The following is a 27,373-nucleotide window of genomic DNA, read 5'->3' as shown; positions in this document are numbered from 1 at the left end:
TCAATATCATTTAACAAATATAGACTGTTACTCAAGTCAAAATGCTTATCCAAAACTGATTGAGTGAAAGAATGGATTGATCTCCAATAATCTTTTAAAAGACTGCAATCCCAAAACATATGTAAAAAAGTCCCATCCATATTTTTACATCTCTGACACACAGCTGGAATATCATTTGATATTTTATGCATTTTTAAAGGTGTTAAATAGGTTTTGTGGATAAACTTCAAATTAGTCTCCTTAATCTTAATACTTGTGAATGGGAAATGAATTCTATTACAAATATTTACCCATACATCATCTTCAAAGGTTTTACTTAGATCTCTTTCCCATATTATTTTTAAAGGTCGGAAAGAAGATTGGGATTCTTTTGTCAAAATATGATAACATTTAGAAATCATTCCTTTTATTGTATTTTCAGAAAAAAAAGGCCTCCAGTTCTGACAAAAAAAAACAACGTATTTTATCCCCCTTAATCAGAGAGTTAGTGACACTTCGGATTTGTAAATATTTAAAAAATTGTTTGTTAGAGATTTCATATTCTGCTCTTAAATCAATAAATGATTTTACTTGCATTTTTTCACTCAAAAGAGTGTTGAGTGTGTTTATAGAATGAGTAAACATGTTGATGGTCACAATAGTGACCAGTGGGATAACAGTGAACTAAGCTTTACAATACAAATCCAATTGCAGTTGCTAGTAAAAATACAAATTAAATGTATAAAAAATTCAAATGTTACAAAATTTTTACAATATTGATGTTGTAATACTGGTAGCACTAATATAAAAATGTGATGTTATATTTTACAAAAAGTACAAAATTTGAAATGTGTTGATGGTTGTTGTTTTTGTTGTTGTTTTTTTCTCATTATTCCTACCAATGTAACATACATTTTTTTTAAAATGCATAATAATAACCAAAGAATGTGATCAAACAGTTTAAAATAGCTGGGCTAAGATGTATAACAATTTTTATAAAATTCTGCATTCATTGAAAAATTATATTTAAAAAAATTGTGTTTTTTCAATGGGGAGATATCAATCATAATTAGTGCCATGAAATATGTGTTTCAGATATTGTGGAGTCTGCCTCTCTCTTGATGCTTTGGTGCCAACAAATTAACTGCAGCTCTTAAGTCTATTGTAAATTGAACGATTACTTTTTAAATGTGGCTTTTAAACTTCTCAACGTGATTTTTATCATAGGTTGCTTAAGACTATAAAGTAGTCAACAATATTGTGACTTGTTTCTCTGTAAAGCTAGTCTGAAGGCTGAAATTAACTAATGGTTTTGTACCACTTTGTCTTTCCTTTAGATTCTCTCTTTTATGGTAGCCTATACCATGTATTTTACTTGTATGCTTTGTGCAACATCATGTACACAACTGAATTTCAAATAAGCGATCAAGTTGCATTACTGCTTCCGTTGTAAAATCTGTTTCTGCCTAGTAGCCTACACTAATTTGGTTTTATGGGTCACGACGACCTCTGCCGTTCGCACTGAATTGCGTCTCATTTTACGAAAGAGAACTTGTTTATGTTGTAAACCGGCTTTTATGAATGGGAAAATGATTTGGTAACGCGTAAGTCATGTGTGGCAGCCAAACATAAGCGATCGAAACCGCACAGGTTGTCCATCGCACACTCTTAATAAGCGTCATTACAGTGCAGCTTGACAACACCCTCTCAATATTCAAGTTTGGCGCTAAAATCGTTTTGGGTATGAACGGAGACAATCGATACCCCTATTTTTCGGGCTGACTTTGTGCAACTTTGAACATCAGCAGAGCGTCAGTGACCAGAAGCTCTAACTTTTTTTTCATTATCTTGTCTAACCTGCTGTGTGACATCAGGTTACACAATTTCGTCGAGTGACTTCATGGGGAAAAATCTCTTCATTACTATTTTAAGCGCACGCTAAAGATGCCACCCTTTTGCAAGTTTCAAATACTTTTCGTTAGAAGGGTTATACATTTGCGCTTCGTGGCACGGTAATGGAGTCCCCAGAACCGGCTGAAATCCGCACCATTCGTGAGAACTATGAGAAAGCGCTGCAGTGTCTGAACTCAGGGCTTCAGTATGATGAGATGGAGAATAAGGACCAAGCGCTCCTTCTGTACGAACTGGGCAGGCGGCATCTTTTCACAGGGCTAGCGGTGAACACCCGAGGTGAGCGATGCGTCGGGCGCTACTGGGACTTCGCGCGACAGACGCAGCTGAGGATGAACGAGACTCTGAGCACCATCACTGATCGTCTAGGGGTGCTGGAGTCCACAGCGAATTCGGGTAATCGCCTTTATCCGACCCTTCCTGTCCTCCAGGACCCCCAGCCAGTAGTTACCACCAGAACACCTCTCCCAGCTTCAGGGGGGGCCTCTGCTCATCCTGCCTCCCCTGCGGCAGTCTGCACTGTACCTGCTGAACTTCCAGCCTACACTCCACAACCGTCTGAAGGGCATCTGTCACTCTCTCATGGAGGCAACGGGCCATTTCAAGCTGCTCCAAACCAGACACCTCAGAGCCAGGTGTTTGCCCCAGTCAATCTCAGAGAGGTTGGCATGGAGATTTTGTTCTTGCCCAGTGGGGTGCAGATGTTCTTCGTTTCTGCTGAGGGTCAAGTCAGCGCCCCTTCTTATCCAGGGTTTCTACGAATAATCATATACAACAGCCAGAACAGTAGTGCCGGCTATGCCCCAGCCTACCTGCAGGTAAATAGTATTTGGATAACATTTTTTATTTATTACTAATGTGTATCCTTATATACTTACATACTTTAGACCAAAAATTTGAAGCACTTAAACCAAAAATTAGAGATGTTGTATTGGCTGAGAAGTAAATAGTTAAAGCTGAAGTGCTAAAACTAACACTGAAATAAAACAATTAATATTGGAATAATAAAAAAAAAAGACAAAAGCACACCGGAATTACTAGACCTAAAATGACAACAAAATAAAGATCATTAAATTAAGTGATATAATAGAATATAAATGCTAAATTGTGAAAGAGATTAACTTTTTTATCATAAAATGATTTGCATTCATTTATGCTAAAAATGAACTTTGTGAAAAAATGGGATAAGAAAAACTTAAACTTAATTTAACAGGTCTTAATTAAGGAACCTTATCCAAAAAAGATTATTCAAACCCATTTTATAGATGGATATTTTTACTGCCAAAGACACAAATATTAAGAATCCTCAAAAGGTGTTTGTGTGTGTGTGCGCATGAATTAAATTCATAATATTATGAAAGTCTTTTGTTTTAAACTTTGGTCATATAGCATTGCATTATATACACCCTTATTTGCGCTATAAACAAACTATTCATCACCTTGATACGAATTGTATAGATTCACCTTCACACCAGAGAAGTCTTGTGATGATCACTTGAACCTGGGTGTTTTTTCTATTGTTTTTATAAAGAATTACGTCTACGTAGGGTTTGGTTGTTGAACATTCTTGGCTGACAGCAAAAAAAAATGCGAATGATGTCATGCTTTTCATGTTATGCAATTATACACTTTCCTGAGCATTATAGAGCAAAAGAGAAGTAGAAACCTTGTGTTTTTTATTAAGAGAGGCCTGGGATTTATTTAGTATGGCTTATTTGATAGATAGTATTTAAGATGACTTTTAAACTCAGAAAGTTTTTCTCTCAGTTGGTTGTTTGTATCCCTCAAATCTGACATGGATTAGAACCATTTCACTTTCAGACGTCAAACAGGTGTTTTCACAGTTTCACCTCTTCTGTCAAACCCGCAAAAGCCTGTCCAACCTGACTGTGTGGTTGCTACAATCAAAGGCTTTAGGTCTGTTTAGGCTGTTCAGTGCTAGAAACAGTCTTTGATGCCAGGGTTCTTTGTACAGAGTCGGTCTGAATGCTGTTTCAGCAAATAGAAATCTCATTAAACGGCTGAGCATCAGCTCTGTGCAGTATTGGCTCTGGGGCTTGATTTAGGACATGTGGAGTCCACGTGTTAACTGCTGCATGCCTTCCACAGTGGTCTTTTGTCCCACTTTAGCAATCCAGAACAAAGTGTGGCTTTCTGAATAATCACACCGTGCACAAACATATGCAATATAATTGCAGTCTTATTTGACCTGAATTGTCCCTCATATGCAATAATTGTAAATAAATTGGCACACTAAAATATTATGCATGATATTATAAATATTTTTCTTAAGTTCATTATTTGTTTTTTTAGATTTTGATTTAGCTAACATTTTTCTAGCCTAAAAGTTATCAATTATTTGAAATTATAAATTACATTTGCAGCAAATTTTATTTCTCTTAACTATGCTTTTTTTTATTGATATAGATGGTTTAATCTCTAAAAGTTTTAAATCCTAAAACGTTCTTGTTAAAATCTATGGCTGTCAATACAATAAAAACATGATTAATCGCACTAACAAATTTTGTAAATATATTAATTATAAAAAAATAAAAAAAACGTTAAAGTTGCAATTAAAACATATTATTTGGAGTACAATTTACAAGAAAATACTATTTCAGTGTTTTTTATTTTCAAAATTGTATGTTTAGTTCAGTGTGTTACTTGCTGTTTCTTTGCAACTGTTTATTTATTAGCAATATCTGAGTGAATTGTTTCCACGCCAAATTAATTCATTTCGGTTTAAAGGCAAGTAAATAATTATGTACAGTAAAAAGTCTTTAAATATTGATAAAATTTTGTGCTTGCAGGTTTGTGATTGGATTTACCCACTGTACCCCGACTCACCAGTCTTTCTTAGCCACAAAGGTGTGTTCACATTTCCCAATACCACCGCAGCAGTGCCGGGGTCCTATGTTGGGGTGGTGCTGTCCTCAGAGTTGCCTGCATCAGACAGGCATATGTTCCAGGAACAGCTGTCCGCTCTGGCACAGCTCAGGGTCCAGGTACCCAAGCTCAGATTTGATTTGGTCAAATGTATGATTAATTGAAAAAATGATTAAATTGACAGGGATTTTCTTTTAAGGTAGATGAAGAACAAGGTGGCGCTGCAGGAACAGACATTAACCTGAGTGAGAAGGTTCCTCCTTCAGAAACATCTCCAACCCAAACACCAGGAGGGGAGGAAAAAATGCTTCCTCTGTGGAGCGAAAAAATTTCACAGAACATTCTAGCAGGTCTGAACTTTAAGATTAAAGTAACGTAACCTGAAATTTTGATAGGAATCTCATTGGATAGCTAGTATATTTGTTAAGAAGTTAAGAACTGATCACTGAGAAGTTCTTTGGGGAACCAAAAATGGTTCTTCTATAGCATAATTGTGAAAAACCCTCTTTGGAACCTTTATTTAAGAGTGCACTGAACACCTTATTGGTGCATTTTATAATTAGCCACTAGAGGCCACTCTGATACACTCTGAGGGAAAACAAGTGCTAAAGGTATTGTGATATTTCCACTGTGGTTGTTCAGGGACCTCCTGGCTGAGTCGGGGGCTTGTGCGAGGAGCTGAAGCTACCGGTAAAGCCATCCAGAGAGGAGCATCTAAGCTACGAGGAAACATCACTCCAGAGGAGACCCCATCAGAGGTCAGCCCCAAGGTCACCAAAGGCCTCAATGCAGCTAAGCAGGCCACTGGGGGTGCTGTGAAAGTCAGCCAGTATCTAGGTAAAACAATGGTGTAATTAGATTTATCCTATAGTGAAATATTTAAAGCTTTTCTATATCCTGTTTTGCAAAATGTATAAAACATTTTGTTTTATTCACCAGTGGATGGGGTTGCTGCTGTAGCTGATAAAGTTGGGAAAGAACTTGCTCCACACATAAAAAAACATGGTGTTAAACTCATCCCAGAATCCATCAAGAAAAGTAAAGACAACTGCTCCAACGTGGATGGAGCCAAGCTAGTCGCAGGAAGCAGCTTACAAGGTAAACAAATTGATCATTCAAATGTTCTGAAAGGCTTGTGCCATTTTACTTTTGTCCTGCTAAATTAAGTGAAGTATATCAAACTTTAAGATATTCAAACTCCTTTATAACTTTACAAATGGTGTTTAAGTTCATGTTTAGATGCATACTGTGTTCCATAGGTTTGTCAACTCTCTGGTCAAGTCTGGAAACAGCAGCAAAGACCATTGGCAAAAGTATAACTTCAGAGACGGTGACTACTGTGAGGCACAAGTAGGTGTTTTTTATTTATTGTTTTTCAGGATTCACTGATTCACTGTTTCTCTTCTGCTTTCCTTTTATTCTTCTTCCAACCCAAGAGTCCAATACTGCTCATTTATTTTTTATTTTTTTTTTGCTATATACTAGGGGTGTAACGGTACATGTATTCGTCCAAACTGTCACAGAACTGATTTCACGGTTCGGTTCATGCAGTCAGACGATGAATACAGTCAGTCATAGGCATTCAATCCAGAAGGGGGCACTTGTGTAATTTCACCACATGAAAGAGCAGAAGAAGAGACGATCTACACACCAAATCCAGAACAAGAATGGCGAGTTTAGAGATGCCATGCAAGAGCTCTAAGAACCACCTGCTTGTTGTAAATCAGCATTGTGGGAAAGTTTGGGGTTCTAGAGATGCACTGGTTTGTGTGGATCTCTGTTACATAACCATCATTTCCCAAAATGTAATTTTTGTGGAATTTTTATGAGGTCTGTAAAGAGGAGAATGTACTGTACCAGGCAGATCAAGCTCACCATTCACGATGCTTGAAATCCAGGAAGACAAATATGTGGGGTTTTTTATGAATGTATCTCTGAGAGGAACTGACCATCTCCAGAAAAACTTTGATGGCATTTTCTTTTCCTCTTACCTCCATATAATGCCCAAGGAAACACGATCACTGCTGTTCCAAAAGTGCCACCTGCTGTCATTTTCGTTCTTTCCATCAGCTGTTTTTGTTTTGTGCAGGTGTCTTGTGTAGCATAATGTCACAAATCAAGTTCTGTTTTTGCTTTAAATCTTGAAATTATCCAATCTAATTAAAATCAAAAACAACCGCTCATCCTACATGTAGCATTACTGTCTGTTCAAAATAAATTAAGAAATACATTTTCTGTTGTACCGAATTTATATTGAACCGTGTCCCCAAAACCGAGGTACGTATCGAACAGTGACTTCCGTTACACCTCTACTATATACCTATCCAAACTTCAGTGCTTTGGGAAATGGATTAATTTACTCTTTCCTGTTGCTTTTTCAGATTTAGGGGTCTAGGAAGCCTCTTGGACCCCCCCTAACAGCATATTAATGGTGGCGGGTAAAAACACAATGCATTTTCTCTGACTAACCTACCCACAGTTCCTTATTTACTGACCATTATTGTCCATTCAGTGGTTGCTGAGAAGGTGCTTATTTTTATTAACAATCCCCAATCGAATGTTTTCGGAATTAAAACTGAGGTGAATGCAACATTTTGTCTGCTTACTGTTATGTTCATTTTAAGATGTTTGCCATTCTCAAATATCCTTTAGAATCAATAGTCAGCAACATAACATGAACTTCTGTCAGGTCATTTGGCTCAGAATATCTCCATGTTTGTGATCAGGTATGGAGACGAGGCAGGACAAGCTGCAGACACTGCAGTCCAGTCTGCTGTCAATGTAGGTGTCACAGCATTTAATGTGGACAACCTAGGCATCAAGAGTATACTGAAGACCACAGGCAAGCACACTGCAAAAGCAGTGGTGAAGGACGGTTCGGAAAGAGAAGGAACTGAGAAGGAAAAGCCACCTAAGAAAGGACAGGATGAGGAAAAACAATAAATATTAGCCGTCATGAATTACCTTTTTATCATGTGCAATCTTGTAATACAAAAGGCTTATACTTGTTTACAGAAAGATGCACTTAGACTTGAGTACTGTTTTAGGGAAATGTACTTCCCTGTTATACTTAGATGTTTTTTATTTTCTTAAATCTATTCAGAGGGTTATTTTTATAGAGGGAAACAACAAGTTATTTCATTTTATTTGACCTTGTTTGAATGATTATTGCAGAAGTATTTGTATTTGCATTTTGCGTTCTAAAGATGCACAAAAAAGAGAACTTGGATTAAAACTAGGAATTAATATCACTGTACTCTATTAGCCTACTGTTTTTGTCATTCTTGTGGCTTATGTTACTCTTCAGTAGCATAAACCGAAAAAACATAGTAACACCATTTATAACTTTACTAGCCTATTTGTAACTTTGTTTTATTTATTTAAATTTTTATTTTTTATTACAATTACCATGGTTGTAATAAAGAAAATTCTTCTTGCATACTTTCTCCTAAACATGATTTTATACAGATTTGTCAAATCGTAAACCAATGTAAAGGCCCGTTCAAAATATCCTTTCTCTGCGTCTTTATCGTTTGTCACTCCAACTGAAGATGGGAGAAACTGATCTCAGAAATGATGAGTTATCCCAACTGCAAGAAGAAGTCTAGCAAGACAGAGCGATCAAGTAAGTCCAATCATCTTAAAGCAATGGCTTGACTCCTGTCATGAATAGCAGCCATTGCAGTTGGAAGTTGGTTAGACTTATTATTTAGCAAATTTGTGAATCGATTTAATGGAGATGTTACAGGACTTCTGTGTCAGACCTGAGGAGCACACTGGTGGATTTGGAGAAAATCACAGTGTAGATGGAAAATGTCTGTAAATGATCGAATGCATGAAACATCGACCTACCAACATTTGACTAATAATCTGGTTAGAAAAAGCACAAATTCATACATTAATTAAAAGCCATATCTCAATCTCTGTTCAGAGAACGAGTGGAAGACAAGATATGAGACATAGCTGGAACTGAAGGAGCAGATGGAGATACAAATATAATTCGAGAGAGACTAGAGTTTCGAGACCCTCTGTGGTGATCCCACAGCTCGCTTTAAAACAAGATGACACACATTTACACTTCTTTTCCCCTTCTTTTTTGTTGTTGCAGTATTGTATCTTATCATAATATAACCGCAGCCTTTATATTTAGGAAATTACAGTATGGTGTTTTTAGGCCTCCTCTATAGTGTGCTGCTGCAATTAATCTGTAATGGTATAAAGAAACACTTGGGGGCACCTGCTAGAAAAACAACAGGACAATTCAATTAGTCCAACATTATGGTCATAGTACATATCTAAGGTTTCACATACTTCAGTCATGGATTTTTCTGCTGACTCTGTCTTCATCATCTTTGACGGTTCCTCTTCACATCAGTCCTGATCAAATGAATGATCAAGGGTCCTATGCTGATACATAATGAAATATGTGGCAGGCAAAGCACGGGCTGTTTTTATACTTTGGAGCTGTGAGGGAATGAGCCATGCTGTTATTTTGATGTATTGTGTACACACAGCACCACTGTAACTTTTGTCTTATACTCTTTAGCTCGACTGGCTTCTATTCACTAATAATTAAATATCAGGTGTAAGCATTTCAGCTAAACGCACACACACACACACAAAACTTCCAAATCTTCTTAATAAAATTTTAATTATACATTTTTATTTAAAACTTAATATAAATTATATAATTAAATCAATTAATTATCTTAAATGTTTAAATACCCTATATAAAAAAAATAATTATTTTAAATAGTTATTCATTCTAAAATAAATATCACAGACATGCACAGTATGTGCCATTCAAAAACAGTTGGGGTTTTTTTTATATGCAAAATATACCTCACGCCCTCTGTCTGTGCAACATAGAAGTGACGCTTTAATTTATGCATCAGTTTATGTATACTGTATACACATTTACTTTTAGCGGCTATTGCTGCATGGTGCAATTGTTTCTCATTACAGCCTGGCAAAGCTGAATGTGGGTTTCTGCCAAAGACTAGATTAAAATCAATCTGCTGAGACAGCATGAAAATAAAGTTAATTAGTGAGAAGTAATCTGTAAATGAGGGAAGAGAAGCAAGAAAGACTTGGATGAGCCATGCCACAGGGAGGGGATGATAATTAAAATGTTTGGGGTCACTCATGACCCCAAGCAAATATTCTTAATTTTATCCTTATCATATAATCATACAGTTCACAAGAACATTCTCTGTACCTTGTCTTAAAGGAATAATTGACTCTAAAATGAAAATGTACTCCCATCCAAAATGTAGTTGAGTTTCTTTATCTGTACAGATTTGAAGAAATTCAGCATTACATCACTTACGATGTATGGATCCTCTGCAGTGAATATGTGCTATCAGAATGAGAGTCCAAATAGTTTATAAATATATCACAATAATCCATATAATCCACAAGAATTCAGCCCATAATGTCCTGTGAAGTGAAAAGGAGATTGTTTGTATGAAATAAATTTATCAAGATGTTTTTTTTTATATATATAATATGTATATATATATATATATATATATATATATATATATATATATATATATGTTTGGACTCATTCTGATGGGATCCATTCACTGAAGATGATCCATTGGTGAGCAAGTGATGTAATTCTAAATTTCCCAAAATCTTCTCTGATAAAGAAACAAACTCACCTACATCTTGAATGGCCTGATATATATATATATATACAATGATGATGTTTCACTATATCTGATGGTTCAAGCCTGGAGGACAGCACTGGGTTCAGACAAAATGTAAATGTGAAAATGCACTGAACATCATCAAATGACACCACTTTGGTTCATAGAAAACAATCCCAGGTCTTATTTTTTGCTTGAAACATTTTTTAAGCAACTTGGGGGAAAAAACTTTGTGACCCCTTGTGACCAGAATATAATCGTCTCATCATGTATACTTATATCACTACACTGTTATAATCCAAGAATGAGCAATAACTTAGTGAATGATTTATTCTGACATCATTTATTCACCCTCATGTGTTTTCAAACGTTTGCTAATTATTTTTCCTTGTTAGCAGTGGATTTATATATATATATAAGAAATAAAACAAAACAAATATGACTGCTTCTTGGCAAATTATCCCTTTAATATTCAGTTATACAGGTTTAATTGTTCTATATATAAAAATACAATCTAAGGAATATCCCAAATTCAGTATCTCAGAAAATTAAAATATTACTTAAGACCAATACAAAGAAAGGATTTTTTGAAATCTTGGCCAACTGAAAAGTATGAACATGAAAAGTATGAGCATGTAGAGCACTCAATACGATGAATTACTGCAGCAATGCGGCGTGGCATGGAGTCGATCAGTCTGTGGCACTGCTCAGGTGTTATGAGAGCCCAGGTTGCTCTAATAGTGGCCTTCAGCTCTTCTGCATTGGGTCTGGCATATCGCATCTTCCTCTTCACAATACCCCATAGATTTTCTAGGCGAGTTTGCTGTCCAATTAAGAACAGGGATACCATGGTCCTTAAACCAGGTACTGGTAGCTTTGGCACTGTGTGCAGGTGCCAAGTCCTGTTGGAAAATGAAATCTGCATCTCCATAAAGTTGGTCAGCAGCAGGAAGCATGAAGTGCTCTAAAACTTCCTGGTATATGGCTGCGTTGACCTTGGACCTCAGAAAACACAGTGGACCAACACCAGCAGATGACATGGCACCCCAAACCATCACTGACTGTTGAAACTTTAAACTGGACCTCAAGCAACGTGGATTGTGTGCCTCTCCTCTCTTCCTCCAGACTCTGGGACCCTGATTTACAAAGGAAATGCAAAATTTGCTTTCATCAGAGAACATAACTTTGGACAGCTTTGGACAGCTTCCCTGTCCTTTTTGTCTTTAGACGGTTCTGACGCTGTCTGTTGTCCAAGAGTGGCTTGACACAAGGAATACGACAGCTGAAACCCATGTCTTGTATACGTCTGTGCATAGTGGTTCTTGAAGCACTGACTCCAGCTGCAGTCCAATCTTTGTGAATCTCCCCCACATTTTTGAATGGGTTTTGTTTCACAATCCTCTCCAGGGTGCGGTTATCCCTATTGTTTGTACACTTTTTTTTTTTTACCACATCTTTTCCTTCCCTTCGCCTCTCTATTAATGTGCTTGGACACAGAGCTCTGTGAACAGCCAGCCTCTTTTGCAATGACCTTTTGTGTCTTGCCTTCCTTGTGCAAGGTGTCAGTGGTCGTCTTTTGGACAACTGTCAAGTCAGCAGTCTTCCCCATGATTGTGAAGCCTACAGAACTAGACTGAGAGACCTTTGCAGGTGTTTTGAGTTAATTAGCTGATTAGAGTGTGGCACCAGGTGTCTTCAATATTGAACCTTTTCACAATATTCTAATTTTCTGAGTTACTGAATTTGGGATTTTTCTTAGTTGTCAGTTATAATCATCAAAATTAAAAGAAATAAACATTTGAAATAATCAGTCTGTGTGTAATGAATGAATATAATATACAAGTTTCACTTTTTGAATGGAATTAGTGAAATAAATCAACTTTTTGATTATATTCTAATTATATGACCAGCACCTGTATGATAAAGGCGTCTGTCAAAAAAGCACCAGCAAGGAGTCGACTCCCTCGATTAAATCATTAATGCAGTTAAGGGATTTTCAACAGGGGTCCACCAATTATTATTTCATAAAGTGTCCATTTTATACTTTTTTTTTTGAAGAATGATTTTGATTATATAGACTTAACTAGATTTAAGCCACTTAGAACTTCAGATATATTCATTCAATATTTTCAAATAAGTAAAAAAAGAAAAAGAAAATAATAATAATAATAATAATAATAAAAAACTTGACTCAGCAAGTCAAGGTTACGACGATGTGTTTTGTAATTATGTAGGCTAATTTTAGAATAGGCGTGCACTAAATTATATTTAAGAAACTAATTGATGTCGTTAATGTTCTTTTATGATCAAATAGAGTTTGAACATGTATACAAGCAAATGTTCGCTCTGAGTCGTGACGGAGCTTCGAGAAAGACTTGACTCTGTGGAGCAGCCTCACCGTAGAGGACCGGGGCGGTGTGTGTGTGTGTGTGTGTGTGTGTGTGTGTGTGTGTGGAGAAAAGGAGGGATGGCTGTGGCAGGTCTGCTGTGCAGGGCTGAATGTAAAATCACTGCAAGACACGGAGAGAGAGAGAGAGTGTGTGTGTGAGAGAGAGAGAGAGTGTGTGTGTGTGTGTGTGTGTGTGTGTGAGAGAGAGAGAGAGAGAGAGAGAGAGAGAGAGAGAGAGAGAGAGAGAGAAGAGAGATAGAGAGAGATAGAGAGAGAGAGAGAGAGAGAGAGAGAGAGAGAGAGAGAGAGAGAGAGAGCAGCTGCCGACCGACAACCAGCCTCCTCTGCGGGACAACAAAGGAGGTGCCGGGCTCACATCACGACTCCAGTCAGCACAACTCAACATCTGAATCGTGCCTGAGAAGAAATCTTGAATATTCACTAAATCTTAAGGTAAGTAAAAATAGTTTTTTTCTTTTCTGTATGTGAAATAAAGCAAACCGAGCGCTCGCAAATATTTGGACCTGTCTTTGCATTTTGTTTTGCTCATTCTAAGTCATTTTGATAGTTCGGCTTATCAGTTATGTAATAGCCTAATGGTCAGCGACGTGAGGTTAATTTTTGTCCGGTTCAAGATTTTCAACTGGAACAAGTGTTCATTTTAAGGATCAAAGTAATTTGTTGGGAAATATTTAGTAATTGGGCATAATCTATTATTATTTATTTATTTTAAAATATAAGTATTTGTCTCAGTGTCACTCAGTTTATGTGTGTATGTTTATGTTTTTAAATATTCACATATTTTGAGCTTTTATGAAAGGACTTGTGTTCAGGTCGAAGAAACCCTTTTGGTATTACTAACAATGAATTTGTTTCAATTTGTAGTTTTTTTTTTTAAACATACTTTTTACTTTACAGTTAAACCACTTCAAGAGTTTTAACTTTAAATAGTGGTAAAATTATATAAATATTTTTCATACACGTAAAGCGATATGAATAAAAAAATATCATGGCATTTAACATACAGATTTTTAATTGATACTGAAATTAAAAAATAACTTTTGGTCAATGTATTAATGTACGCTACACCATTATAAACTTTTGGCTTGTGACTGTCCCAATGACTGCTAAGAAAACTACACTGTCAAGGTCCAGAAAAGTATGAAAGACATCTTCATAATATGAAAGACCTTTTCGTAACTTTTCTTTTCCATATGTAAATTTTTTACGCTTTAGACCTAATTTGACTGGACAACATGGAGGAACACTTTGATGAGAGAGATAAAGTGCAACGCAGCAGCCGAAGTGCAGGACGGGCGAACGGGCTTCTCAGTCCCACTCACAGCGCCCACTGCAGCCTGTACCGGACACGCACCTTGAAAGCTCTGAGCTCGGAGAAGAAGGCAAAGAAAGTGCGCTTTTACCGCAATGGTGACAGGTACTTCAATGGCATTGTGTATGCCATCTCATCGGACCGGATAAGAACCTTTGACGCTTTGCTGGCCGACCTCACCCGAACCCTCTCTGATAACGTCAACCTGCCCCAAGGGGTCCGAATCATCTACACAATCGATGGCTCCAAAAAAATCACCAGTGTAGATCAGCTGATGGAAGGTAAATGCCTTTTGGGGAGGAGTTAGGTAGCCACGCCCATTTGGGCTGCAGTAAAAATCTAGAAATTGCGACTAAAATGTGTAGGTTATATGAGCACAACTTTATGTTTTTGTTTTTCCATGTTTTGTGGTTCAGTTGCACTGCTTCAGTTTTTACATTATTTTATCTATGTAGTCTACATGCTAGCTAAACGGACATAATTTTACCTCACAGCTTTTTCAGCATCTTGCGCAGGTACATTGCGATTTTATGCTGCAAAATTTTAAAGCAGTTTAGCTTTAAAAAACGCGTCTCAAAGCAATCTCATGAGAAAACAGTACTATTTTATTAGATGGCGATTTCGTATGAATTCGTTTTAGATCGGTAAGTTTCTTTTTGTTGTTTTTCAAAGCAGTCTCTTCTGTTTACCAAAGCTGAATTTATTTGACTTTTTAGCCTTATAAGGATTTCATTTTAATAGCTTATTGTTTTATGAGAGACATTAAAAGGTTTCCATATCTTGGTGCCTTGAATGCATTTGGATTCTCAAAATCAGAGCAGTAGATGTGACGGCAAGGATACAAAATTAGGGCACTCAATGACGAGCACTTAAGTCTGCATGGCTTTACCATAAATCAATGCATTTTAACAGAGATGACAGCTCAATCGACAGTGCTTCAGGTCTTTTGCCTAAAAATTAAATGCTCTCTTTTTATGATGTATCATGTGATTATGTTCTTTCAATTATTTTAGGTGAGAGTTATGTGTGTGGCTCCACCGAAGCCTTTAAAAAGCTTGACTACTCTAATAACGTCAACCCTAACTGGTCTGTGAATGTGAGGGCCTTGGGCTCCAGCAAGTGTCCCACGTCTCTAGCCAGCTCGAAATCAGAACCACAGTCCAAAGAGGGCAAAGACTTCATCAGACCCAAACTGGTCACCGTCATCCGCAGTGGGGTGAAGCCACGGAAGGCAGTTCGCATCCTGCTCAACAAGAAGACAGCCCACTCCTTTGAGCAAGTTCTGACTGATATTACAGATGCTATAAAGCTTGATTCTGGTGTTGTCAAGAGGATCTACACCCTTGAGGGAAAGCAAGTAAGATTGCTTGTTTATTAATGGAAATCTTGATATTGCTGCAGTATTTTAGTTTCAGAGTCTGAAAAGTGAATCTGTTTTGTGTTGTATCATGATTGTTATGTAAAGTTTATTAATTCGTGTGATTTTACCTCAGACAACTAATGAATTTCATAAAAGTTGTTGTTATGCAAGCTCACCCTTTGAACAGGCATGGAAAACTTGAAAGCATACTGAAATTGCACATTGGGAGTCCCAGATAATTGACTGGTAGTGAAATAGAAATGTTAGAAATTATTCATTCATCAACAGCTGTTGGCCATCTTCCCTTGTTATTGTAAGCAGTTGACTCAAATACTGTATAGACTTAAAAGTGTTTTGAATGGTTCTTCTCTTGTAGAAACTCAAAAAACATCCAAGAAATAGGGAGCTCAACATCCAAACAATTTGGCTCTTGTTTTTTATCCTCTGAAATGGATTCATCCCACAAGCTTTGAATTATAAATAATGAAGCCTCATTATTTCAAATGCTACAGCAGAAATCTCCCCCTAACCTGTAGCCAGATCAATGATCTAGTCTAGTTTATGAATGGAAATCTGTGTCTTTGCCCACGCACACTCAACATGAGAGAACATGTGGCTCAGAGCATACAGAAATAACTCAGGCTTCTGCTCTCATTTAAATTCCTCCCACCTTTTTATGCTGCTCTGAAACATCTGTGCTGCCCCACACATGCAGAATGACAGAAGGGCACACACATGCATGAAATGCTTAGATGTTCTAAATATTTGATCATACACATTGTAAATAACTTCCACATCTCACTGTACAGTGCATTTCAAAGGTTCACTTGTGAAAGCCCCCCCCCCCCACAATTTTATAAATTTTAAGTGAAAAGTTTAAATAAAAAATTATATTTAATTAAATTTGTTTTATATTTGTATTTGATTTCCCCCCTTTTGGAATAAAAAAAGGCAGCACTCAAGCTACATTAACTTTTTTTCTCAGATTTGAGAATGAAGAACATGTGCTTCAATGGAAGGAAATTTGACCTTTTGTTACAAAGTCACATGGCTAATGTTGCAAATTTGCTTATTTGATTAGTAACTTAAAAATAGTGTAGAATTTTTAATAATTTGAATTCATTTTACGTCATCCTTTTTTTGTTTAAATTTTTTTAACCCTAAAATACTATTATGCTTTTTATTAATATTTTGAATCATTTTTTTTCCATTTTAATTTTAAAGTTTTCGTTTTTTACTTTTTTTACTTTAAGTTAGTTTAATACATAAACTAGCAACTAGACATTTTTTTCTGATTTTATTTTATTTCAGTAAAAGTTTGTTCTATTTCAAGTGACAACGGTTTTTTGGGGGGGTTATATTATTAACTATAATAACCCTGTTTTAAATCCCAGAATTTTCATTGTGGACTTTTGAATGTCACTGTACATACTTGTCTTTCAGTGTGTCTCTATTCTGCTAGGTAAAATGTGCAAATAAGTAGTCGCCATTTGACTGAAATTCATTGAACTCTAATCAATATGCGCACAGATCTGTTACTTATCTCCATTGATCTCTGTGCTGGTGGCTCTTCCAGTGTTTCAGATCTTCAGACTTAATCTTTTCCATGTGAAAATCCCTCTAAATCACCTTGAATGTTGAAAACTGGAGCACTTCATATCATGTGCAGTCATGCATAAGACTTACTGCCTTTTTAGAGTAGCTGTATTAAGCAACATATATGTATTTTAAATGAAATGTAAGTCATAAAAGCCTTCCTCCAACTGTGTGGGTCTGATATCAGAGATTACACAGTAAGGCATAAAAGCCCTGTTCACCATCCAGATAAAGTAAGAGCATTATGGGTAGCGCTAATTTTAGAACAGGGATCGATTGGGCCTGAGGGAGCTGTCTAATGAACAAGCCTGGCCAGACACATTTACAGCACACGATTTTGTCCTGATACAATTATAAACAAAAGCAACAGAAATCAGGAAGGAGAGACACAGAAAGAAAATAAAAGGAGATAATGGAAGAATCTATGTGGGTTAGTTCAGGTGCATAATTAACAAAGCAATAAAAGTACATCTTCCTGTTTATTGTTCAGTTTGAATGCAGGATCCAGGTGTGGGGGCAGCTTATGCCAATATATTGTGGTGCTTTTTTGAGGTATTACAAAAATAAATCTGACTGTGTAGGTGATTAATGGGATTTCTAAAGCAATTGTTAGTTAAGTTCGGTGTTATTGAGTCATGAGGTAACTCATTATCTTTTACATAACATGATCGTCTTTTTGTATTATTTCATTACAGCCATTTTTGACTAGGCTTGTATTGTTTTTGCAAAGTGCAAAAAAATACTTAAGAAAGTCCATGCAAATTCAATTTTATCTGCTGAGTAGGAGTTTAGGCAGAGCTTAGACCGCATATAATTCAATAGACCAAAAATTTTCTCATTTTTCTGCTGCTTTAATGTATGTAAATGAACCTGTCTGTGCCTTTTGAAAGAAAAATATGGATTTCTCCTTTTAGTCAGTGAATAAAATTACAGTTTATCATCTGCCTTGGTTGAGTCTAATGTAAAATTTGATTCAAGCAGAGACTGCTTATTGCATTTTGCACACTGTATGGCATATTTCAGAAAAAGCAGAGTGCAGAGTCTGTCTGTTAGAGAAAGAGCTAATTATAAATGCAAGCACTATGGAGATTGATTGCAATCTGATTAGTCACATGGGAGTATGAACGTGATTTTCCCAAGTATGAATGTATGTGTTTCTTTCAGCTACAGATCCTGTCAGTTACTTGTGTGTCATATGGCTTGGTAGAGATGTGTTCCTTTTGTTTATGTGAGGCTGATTTCATATCAGATCAAATGCCAGTTTTGGTGCAAAAAACTGTGTATTACCCCCTCGGAACCATATGGTTCTTGTAGAGTTTGGAAGTATCAAAAAAGACATAAGGCGACAACAGGCCTTGATGTCTTCATAACGGAACCAACATCTGCCTCTAGCTCTGATGTCTGTAGCACCTGTCGTGATTGCAAAAATAGATGTCAGATGCTAGAATGCATGTGGCCAATGTCTGTGGAAATGTGAATGAATTGAAAAGCTCATTTTACGAGAGAGATCTGGGTTTTTGGGTCTTTGCGTCACGACACCTTTCTGATAACCTGTATAATGAGGTTAGAGACAGTATATCAAGCTCTTATTCCATCTTCCTATGAATCGTGAGACTTTTTTCTGGAGTATTACTGTAGGGCGTGAAAATGGATTGTGTAAGGTTTTATGGTGTAAAAAAACATTGTGATACATGTACTAGAATAGAACAAAACAAACTACAGCTCTGTATAGATGGGGTACTAATAAGTTATCATGTGGGAGAGATACATTAAGTTTACTAGCAAGATTTGTGACAGCACCATATAGAGATTTGGGGGTCAGATCTTTTGGCTTGATTTTTGTCCACTTGACCACTAGTTTATCAATTGATTCAGGTGCTCCTCATATAGATAATTCAGAGTTAGGAAAGTTTTCTGTGCCACATCTGATTCAGTTCCCCTCAGATGGCCAGTGACCTGGATCCAGTCCCCGTGTGATCTCCAATAATTTCTGGTACTACTGAGTGCAGGCTCAAATTTTTGCTTGTATTTCAATGCTGCTGAACGACATTCCTGTCAGATGGGAACAAAGAGGGCATGCAGCTGAAATTCATAATGTAACCTGTCAGAACTGTCTTAAACCCCATTTAACATCATCTGCAACCATGCACAGACCCTCCAAATGTATGTCTCTGACTTTCTGACACATTTTTAATATGCAGTGTACTATGAACTAGCACAGTTGTGGTTGTCTTTCCACACAAAGGACAGGACTTTGGACATGAGCTAATTTTATCCATGCTTGTTGCTCCCTCATGATCTCTCCTTTCCAAAGAAACTGAACCCCCCCCCCCCCAACAGTTTCTATGACGATGTGATCCAGTTGCTTGGTAACGGCCTGAGCCTTTGTGACATCACTGTGGGCAGTAGTGTGTGGGGAGTTTAGTCTGAGGGAGAGGTAGACGTATGATAAGTGGTTTAGGCTGCGGACATGGTTCTCTTGTTCTTATCCGTTAAGCCCATATTTACACACACAGACACACACTTACACAAAAGACTTAAAGCTACACAAACACAGCCGTCTAATAGTTAACACATAACAGACATACACACACACACACACACACACACACACACACATACACACATAAATAACCAGACAGACGTGTCTTGCATACTACAACTGATTTTTTAATGACCTCTGGCATCTGCTTTGAGCCGAGATAGTGACATAGCAGGCGTGTAATCAGCAGTCACTCATGTGTTTGCTCTTCCTGAAGTTTGTGGTATGGACATAACTGATTTTCTGCGCCATTGCATATGCACAGCCTACTTAATTAGCCATGTCTTTCAGTCTCTAACAGCCTTCCATTGTCTGAAGGGCCATTTACCCCCTCTTGAGCAAGAAATGGCCAGATATTCTGCCTTTGGCATATGGTCTTGCTCTCCCCAGATATTGTAGTCAGCAGAATTTCTTTGTTTCCTGGTGAGTTAAATCCATATTAAAATCCAAATCAGGATTAACAACTTAAACTAAGACTGGAGCTTAATCTGGGTTTCTGTAATGTTCTTATGTATTGCATTTAGTGAAAAATAAGGAGGCACATTGCACCTCTTTTGTACATGGTGCTAAAAGTGCTGCAATAGCACTGTGCTGTATTAAATTAGGGGAATTTGTAAATACTACTATACATGATTGTTTGTTTTGTTTTGTTTTGTTTTACTCTAAATGACAGTTTTTTTGTACTCTAGATTGAAGTTTTGTATACTCTAGAATAGATGTTTTTTGTTTCTTTTGTTTTACTTTAGATTACTTTTTTTTTTTTAAGTTTTTTTTTAGATGAATGTTTTATTTAGTTTTATTTTACTCTAGATGATGGTTATGTTTTTTTGTGTTTAATTTGTTTTAGATGACTGTTTTGTTTTTTGTTTTATTTTGACTCTAGAGGACTGTGTTTTGTTATTGTTTTTTTTTTAACTCTAGTCTACATGATTGTTTGGTTTTCATTTAGTTAAAAAATAAGGGGCAAATTAAACCACTTTAGTACATGGTGCTAAATGTGCAGAAATAGTGCTGTGCTGTATTAAAAAATAAAGTCATTGTCAATCTTTTCAGCAAACAGCCTCCTTTCTATGTATATTAGTCTCAGTAGGCATGCATAGAATTCCTTTTAGAAGAAAAGTCTGTGCATATTCTATATTGATCGTGTAGTAATTCATCAAATGATGATCAAATGAAATTATAAATGCACATATGCCCATAATTAATTCATCATTATCATACCCATATCTTTTATTGGGTGCTGTAATAAATTGTAATAAATGACACACTGTTCTAAAAAAGTGACTCTCAAGTTTAAAAAGTTAAACTTTGAGAAACTAGACCTTGCTTTTTTTCATTCCACTGCCCTGTGTCTTATGTTTTTAAACTCACTGCAGACATAAGCACAATGGTCAAACACATCCGTATAGCCCATTTACATAGAAATAGAAACCCAGACCAGTGGAATGCAGAAAACATGTTCTGTGTGAATTGCCGTCAAGTACGCCAGTGGTAGTCTGGTGCATTGTCTGCTAACCTTGCACTCTCAAGATTGAGAATTGTGCCAAGCAGATTGCTTTCAACACAAATTGCATGAACATGTTTTTGTCGCCTGATTTGCATAATTCAGTTCATGGGCACTACAACAACACAGACAGCATTTGCAAATAAACAGCAGTGAATTTCCCTCAAAAAATTGCAGTTGTTCCTTTGGTTTGTATTTTAGCTCATCCATCCTGATTTATTCTGAGTAAGCTGTAGCTATCAGACAGCAGGTATCTGGAGATCAGATTTTAGTTAGTCTGCTGCTTTTGCTGAGTCACTCCTACCAGGTGTGTGTGTGTGTATGAAAGAATGTGTGTGTGTGTATGAGTGTGAACTTTTGTGTCGACAGCTTGTGTTTGGGCATAAAAGAACAAAAAAAAAATTAGCTTTCCATGAAAATCATTTTAATATGTGTCTGCTGCCAAAACAACACACAATGAACGACAGCAAAGAAATTAGGGACATTTATATCTGTCTTGTTAACTAAAGCACCACAACTTTACTTTTAAACTGTTCTAAGTGACTTTTGTTTTTGTTTTGTTTTCATTTAGTTTTTTAGTTTATCTGTTTCAGTTTCTTTTTTTGTGTGTGTATTTAGTTGTGCATCTTTGTTTCTCTTTTCATTTCCTTTAAAGGGCTAGTTTATCCAAAAATGAAAATCAGTCCATAAATTACTCACCCTGAAGTCATCTTAGGTGTCTATGACTTTCTTCTTTCTGGCAAATTCAGCTGGAGTTATTTTAAAAATGGTCTTCGATCTTTCAAGCTGTTTGATGGCACTCAGCAGGTGTTGCACTGCATTGGTCCTTGAGAAGTTTAATAAAAATCTCATCCATTAAAAAAAAGTGTCTCACATGGCTCCGGGGGTTGAACATAGGCCTTCTGTAGTGAAACAATGCATTTGTGTAAGAAAAATGTTAATATTCAAAACTTAATAATCACTTGAATCTAGCTTGTGCTCACACTAAGCAGTTCCGGGGTAAAGACGTATGAGGGCAGCTTTGTGTATGCGCTGCTCAGAAGTGACGCATGCGGAAACGCAGTGGAGAGATCAAAACAAAACAACAGTCACTAATTAGAAGTACAAAACAAAGATTTGTTAAAAAAAAAAAGATTGTCAGAGGATTTCAATATAAGCCAAGAGGAGCCTGGTTGTCCTTGTGTTGGTTTTCACAAAATTTACAGTGCATGCGCAATATTGACCTCATACGTCATTCACCTCAACTGATTCTGTTTTACATCAGTGAGCGCAAGCCAGATGAAAGTGATTATTACGTTTTTAATATGGATTTTTTTTTTTTTTTTTTTTTTACATCGATTCACTATAGAAGGCATTTGTTCACCCCCTGGAGCCATGTGAGACACTTTTTTTTAATGGACATGCATTTTATTAAACTTCTCATGAACTGATACAGTGCAACACCCACTGAATGGCATCAAACAGCTTGAAAGATCAAAGACAATTTAAAAAAATAAGTCTGACTGCATTCGTATGAATGAAAAAAGTAATATATACCTAGGATGACTTTAAGGTGAGTAATTCATGGGCTGATTTTCATTTTTGGTTAACTAACCCTTTAAGTGTTGCACATTGCATAAATGTTGCTGCTTTGAATGTTCTCAGATGATTTTTAAAAGGATTTCTTTGAGAAACACTCTTAATTAATTAATCAGTCATGATCATCATACCCTTTTCTTTTCATGTGTGTTGTAATAAAGTCCACATTGAACTTTCTAATAAAAGCACCATCTAGTGAGACATATCCTCAAAGAGAGATCAAGTCGAAATGGAGAGAACAGTCTGATCGTCTGAAGCTACGTCTTTTACTAGTCTTTTCTTTAGGGATATGATTTTATCGCTCACCGCAGTTCTGTTATAATAAAGTTATTCCTAATCTCCACCCACTTCTGGCATAGAATCCGTCTTATGTAATTGAGGTCTTATGTAACTGCTCTTGTAGTCTGCTCGACATTTAGCAGGCCTGATTTAGGAGATCAAGATGGCAGCTAATTCATCTGAAGAAGCTCCACATTATAGCAGACACTGACATTAATAGAGCACAGTTCCCTTGACTCCTGGTGCTCTTAAAGGAACAGTGCAATAAAATATGAAAATCCTGTCAGTATTGTTATGTTGTTATTGTTATGGATCTGTTTATCCTTCACTAAATATTTTCATTATGTGGAAAAAGTGCAACTTCCTGCCTATATCATCTGCTTTTGTTTTCCTCAGGTGAAAGAAATTCCTGAACCTAAAAGGTATTGTTCAAACATGAATGTACCCCACTATTTCATCAGATTCAAATTTGACATTTTGAAATGTCAGGGTGTGAAAGTTCATCTTGTGTCTTATCTTATCCGAATTCAAAACAAGATAAAGACAGCAGTTATTTTGAACAATTTGTGCGGAGGCTTGAGGAACACTCAGATGGAGGTGGGCAATAATTCAATCTGTTGTCTAATGGGCTTCTTCTGTTTTGATGAGACATGAGCCTCCCACGATCATAATGCTGTCATAACGCCTGATTTTGTTAGGCCTTATTTTCTTCCCTCACTCCCTCTATGCACATTTACACACACATACACCCACATGAACATGCACATATGGGTGTAGGATGGCTGTATGTAATAATGATGTTCTACATTTCTACCCCTACATACTCCCTGCTGTGTTTTACACATGCACACATGTGTGGGATGAGGATGAGTGTGAAAGCATCACTTTGGTATTGATGCAGGACATGACCTCAGCTTTGTCATGCCAATGTATTTCTCTCTGCCCCTCTTGACAGGGACAGCTATTCTAGGTCCCATTACCTGATACTAACTGGATTAACCACAAGCCTGGCTACTGAAGATTTGCAGTATGACCCTGAATAAGTGCGCTGAGAAAGGAAGAAGGCCCTTTTGCCTTTGTTTTTTGTTTCTTGTGTCTAAAGTTGTACTTTTGGGGCACTTGTTATTTCTCTCCACATTGGAGATACATAGTTTATTTCTCTCTCTTGTCAGTGAACACATGGCATAAACATCTTGTCGGTGCATTCTCATTGGCTATGCGAGAAATGTCTCTGTTGCAGTGCTAGACTCTCAGCACCAAGGACAGCACCACTCACTCTGACTGTCTGTAAAATGCTGCAGTGTTTAATTTTTTTTTTCATGTTTAGTGCTTTCTACTTTTCCTGGTTTAGTTTTCATGTTTAATAGTTTCTGCTTTCCTTTGTTTAATATGCAGATCTAACTATCAGTAATCTATTTGTAGGTTCCCTGATAAGTAAAACCCTGGCTCTGTTTGTTTGATCAGCCTGACACAGAAACAGTGGCTCAACCAATAGCATGAGCTTGGGGTGGGGCTTTCTGTTTGTCCAACCAATGACTGTTTGGTGCTTCTCTCACAAACATTTGCACATTTCAGTTTGGAATTTTACTGTTCAGGCAATTGATAAACCTTTTAAGGTCAATATTCTTAATACACATTCCTGTTCCTGTTATTCTGGACCAGTGTTGTTTGTTTTATTATTTAATATTATTTATACTATTGTAGTATTTATTTGTATTTACAATTTACATTTTACTTCTCATTTCAATTTCAGTATTAATTTCTCATTTTAGTTTAACAAATTTTTTTGTAATTTAGCTATTTTAGTAGTTTTTTACTTATTTATTCTATACTAATTACTACTAAATACTAATAAATATCTATTTTTTTTTATTTTACTTAACTTCATTTCAATTACCAAAAACATACATAATTAACAATAACAACACTGTATTGGACTAATCAGTTAACATTATTTTCCAAATGCAACTAGCATGGCATATAAAATTACTTTTAGAAATGTCAATTTAGGCATTATATAAAATAATAAAGCCTTTCCACATTTTTGACAAAAGTAAATGCAGTAATTTCATGTTAATTTCAAGATTAGATAGATTACCAAGATTTGTGGATGTTATTGTAAATAAGAGTGCAATAAATTGTAAATGTACACATTATATTGTTGGGTGACATAGGTGTATTTTTTTTTCTTTCTATTTTTTTTTTTTGACACAATAGAGTCTGAGATCAAAGACAGAGAGAGACAGAGGTGCAAAGTCAGAAACAAACACATTCCTCCTGAACCAGGACAAATGCTGTACTTATCCTCACTGAGAACAGAGGGGCATTTTTTTTTTTACCGTTAAGAGCTTCCTTTGTGTTGTCCTCTTTTTCTTTTCTTTTTTTTTTGATGACGACATAGTTTACCTGTGCAGCTATATATAACTCCACTGGCCTCTCTTTCTGTTCACATCCTCAAGTAGTTACAAACATTCTGTACAGAGTTCTGTTCCTCCATGAAACTCTCCTGAAAGTGGGAAATAAAAATAGCATATCACAGTTATTTTTCTTTTTTTTTTCTTGCTGTATTACCAGAGCTGTGGGCGAGAAAACAAGATGGAGCATCTGTACTGCAGCAAAATGCTGCCTTGAAGAGAGATTTCATTTGTTTTAATGTAATACAGTGAGACAGTTCATTTGTATCGAGACCTTTTAGTCCTCCAGGCTTCAAAATATTTGCCTGCCCAAATGCATTTATTGTGTGTTTATAATGTGTGCTCACATTTGAAAAGAAGCTGGTGTCCCATACTCAGAATTTGTGCTCTGCATTTATCCCAATGAGGTGCGCGCGCACACACTGCAGTGTGTAGTGAACCTATAAACACACACACACAAATGCCCCTACTTACATTTTTAATATTAAAATGATAGTTTACTGCCACTCTTTTTTCTTAGTGCATGTAAACAGCGACACCTAGTGGTTTTATAAATCATCGCCCTCTATCATTTAGGTAAATATTCAATTAATTCTATTAATAAGGTCTTATCAGTGGAAGGAAATTGATATGGATATGAATCTAACCCTCACATATTCGTAGTGAATAATAAACATTTAATGATTTTAATTGCTCTACAAATGAACCATGTCAGCTGATGAGAAAAGACAAATACGTCATGCGCGGCCGCAGATTTTCCTCTAGATGGCGCAATTGTAGCATTGCAAAACGGGAACTTACTGTCTAATCACATCTGTGGTGTCTGTGCCAATCTAAACTATAAAAATTACTAATATAATTATTAACTCTGTTCTTTCAGGGAAAATAGAAGAAGGTAACATTTTGGACTTTAAATCTCTGAATGAGAAACTTTTTTTTTCAACTAAAAATATTTAATTTAATGTGTTGTCCTTGTCCTTTAAGCTTTTCATTCTATTCACTGAACATTGAACTTCTTTATATAATTATGCAAGTGGCATAATCAGCGCTTTGCCATGCATTGGTCTCATCTTCATCAAAGCTGCTGTTCAGAAATAATCCAAGTAATAAGCATTTAATCTTTGGATAGCTCTGCAGTTTATTGTGCCAGCTTGATCACTTTGTCTGTTCTACTTAGAGAGACAGAGAACTTCTGATCACAGTCTTGCATAACCAAACTTGTTTTTATATTTCTTCGCAACATCAAAGCTACTTTTTTGCTCAGGGAGACAGCTATCTCCGTCAGTCTGAGTTTGACACTTTGCTGCTTCCATCGCTCCTACTTCCTGATTCTCTCTTGCCTCTTTTTGTGCATCACCATTCATCCTAGTGGTCTTTTCTGCACTGCACCCTTATGTGGAACTGTTTTTCTGATGTTTTTTAACTGCTGCTTGGTGAGAAACATCAGAAATATTCTCATCTTTAAGGCTGGTGCTCCTGCTGTTTTGGGTGCAATTAGCTCTCAAAACAAACCCTATTTATCCTCTTCTTCTTCTTTCTCTTGTTGCTTAGTACATCACATGTTGTAGACTGTGTCATGCCAGTTAGTAAATGTTGTTTGTGCCTGAAAATACCATGAATTGATGCTAATACCAAGAAATCAGACTCATCATTTGTGAAATGTCCTATAGATTTACATTGAAAGTGGGATCTGAGCCATATTTAGGGATCAGCGTATATTGTATTGTGGGCTTTTTTGATGTTCAAACATCCAGAACATTCCTGCATCCACCTAGCAATGCCCAAGTAACCACCAGAACAGCAACTGCCTAGCAACAAGTTAAAGCATTTAGAACACTTTAGCAACCCTTGGGCAACTAGCAAACCTAGCGATGTGGCAAAACAACCAGAACACTTTAGCAACTGCCTATCGATGTGCTAAGACACCCAGAACACCTTAGCATCTGCC

At 36.5% G+C, this 27,373-nt stretch overlaps 2 protein-coding genes across 6 annotated transcripts in view; both read left to right on the top strand.

The window, feature by feature from the left end:
- The first annotated feature begins 1,071 nt into the window (after positions 1 to 1,071).
- LOC132132687 (spartin-like) lies at positions 1,072 to 8,027 on the top strand. 3 transcript variants are annotated; one of them, XM_059545163.1, is made up of 8 exons: positions 1,072 to 2,286; positions 2,362 to 2,708; positions 4,701 to 4,895; positions 4,976 to 5,126; positions 5,419 to 5,613; positions 5,716 to 5,874; positions 6,036 to 6,126; positions 7,503 to 8,027. In XM_059545163.1, the coding sequence occupies exons 1-8, from the start codon at positions 1,995 to 1,997 to the stop codon at positions 7,717 to 7,719; spliced, it is 1,647 nt and encodes a 548-aa protein (XP_059401146.1). In that variant the 5' UTR covers positions 1,072 to 1,994; the 3' UTR covers positions 7,720 to 8,027. The 3 variants fall into 3 exon arrangements, with proteins under 3 accessions (XP_059401146.1, XP_059401147.1, XP_059401145.1); XM_059545164.1 differs by adding an exon at positions 7,158 to 7,214 and having other exon boundaries at positions 1,072 to 2,708; positions 7,503 to 7,628; XM_059545162.1 differs by having other exon boundaries at positions 1,072 to 2,708.
- A 6,014-nt stretch (positions 8,028 to 14,041) lies between these two features.
- Positions 14,042 to 27,373, top strand: part of LOC132132165 (serine/threonine-protein kinase DCLK1-like) — a 41,927-nt gene continuing 28,595 nt past the window's right edge. The window contains exons 1-2 of one of the 3 annotated variants that reach the window (XM_059544467.1): positions 14,042 to 14,433; positions 15,166 to 15,509. In XM_059544467.1, the coding sequence (XP_059400450.1) occupies positions 14,076 to 14,433; positions 15,166 to 15,509 (702 nt within the window). In that variant the 5' untranslated portion in view covers positions 14,042 to 14,075. The remainder of the gene's footprint in view (positions 14,434 to 15,165; positions 15,510 to 27,373) is intronic. The other 2 variants (XM_059544468.1, XM_059544465.1) reach the window with 2 other exon arrangements.

The sequence above is a fragment of the Carassius carassius genome, chromosome 49 (genome assembly GCF_963082965.1).
Source record: "Carassius carassius chromosome 49, fCarCar2.1, whole genome shotgun sequence".
Classification (NCBI taxonomy): Eukaryota; Metazoa; Chordata; class Actinopteri; order Cypriniformes; family Cyprinidae; genus Carassius; species Carassius carassius.
This window is presented reverse-complemented; position numbering and strand designations above follow the sequence as displayed.

Excerpts from the sequence above, each read along its gene's own strand:
- LOC132132687 (XM_059545162.1), top strand. The coding sequence starts at position 1,995 with ATGGAGTCCCCAGAACCGGCTGAAATCCGCACCATTCGTGAGAACTAT. Across the intron at positions 2,709-4,700 it reads ATGCCCCAGCCTACCTGCAG|GTTTGTGATTGGATTTACCC; the intron begins GTAAATAGTATT and ends TTGTGCTTGCAG. Across the intron at positions 5,614-5,715 it reads GAAAGTCAGCCAGTATCTAG|TGGATGGGGTTGCTGCTGTA; the intron begins GTAAAACAATGG and ends TTTATTCACCAG.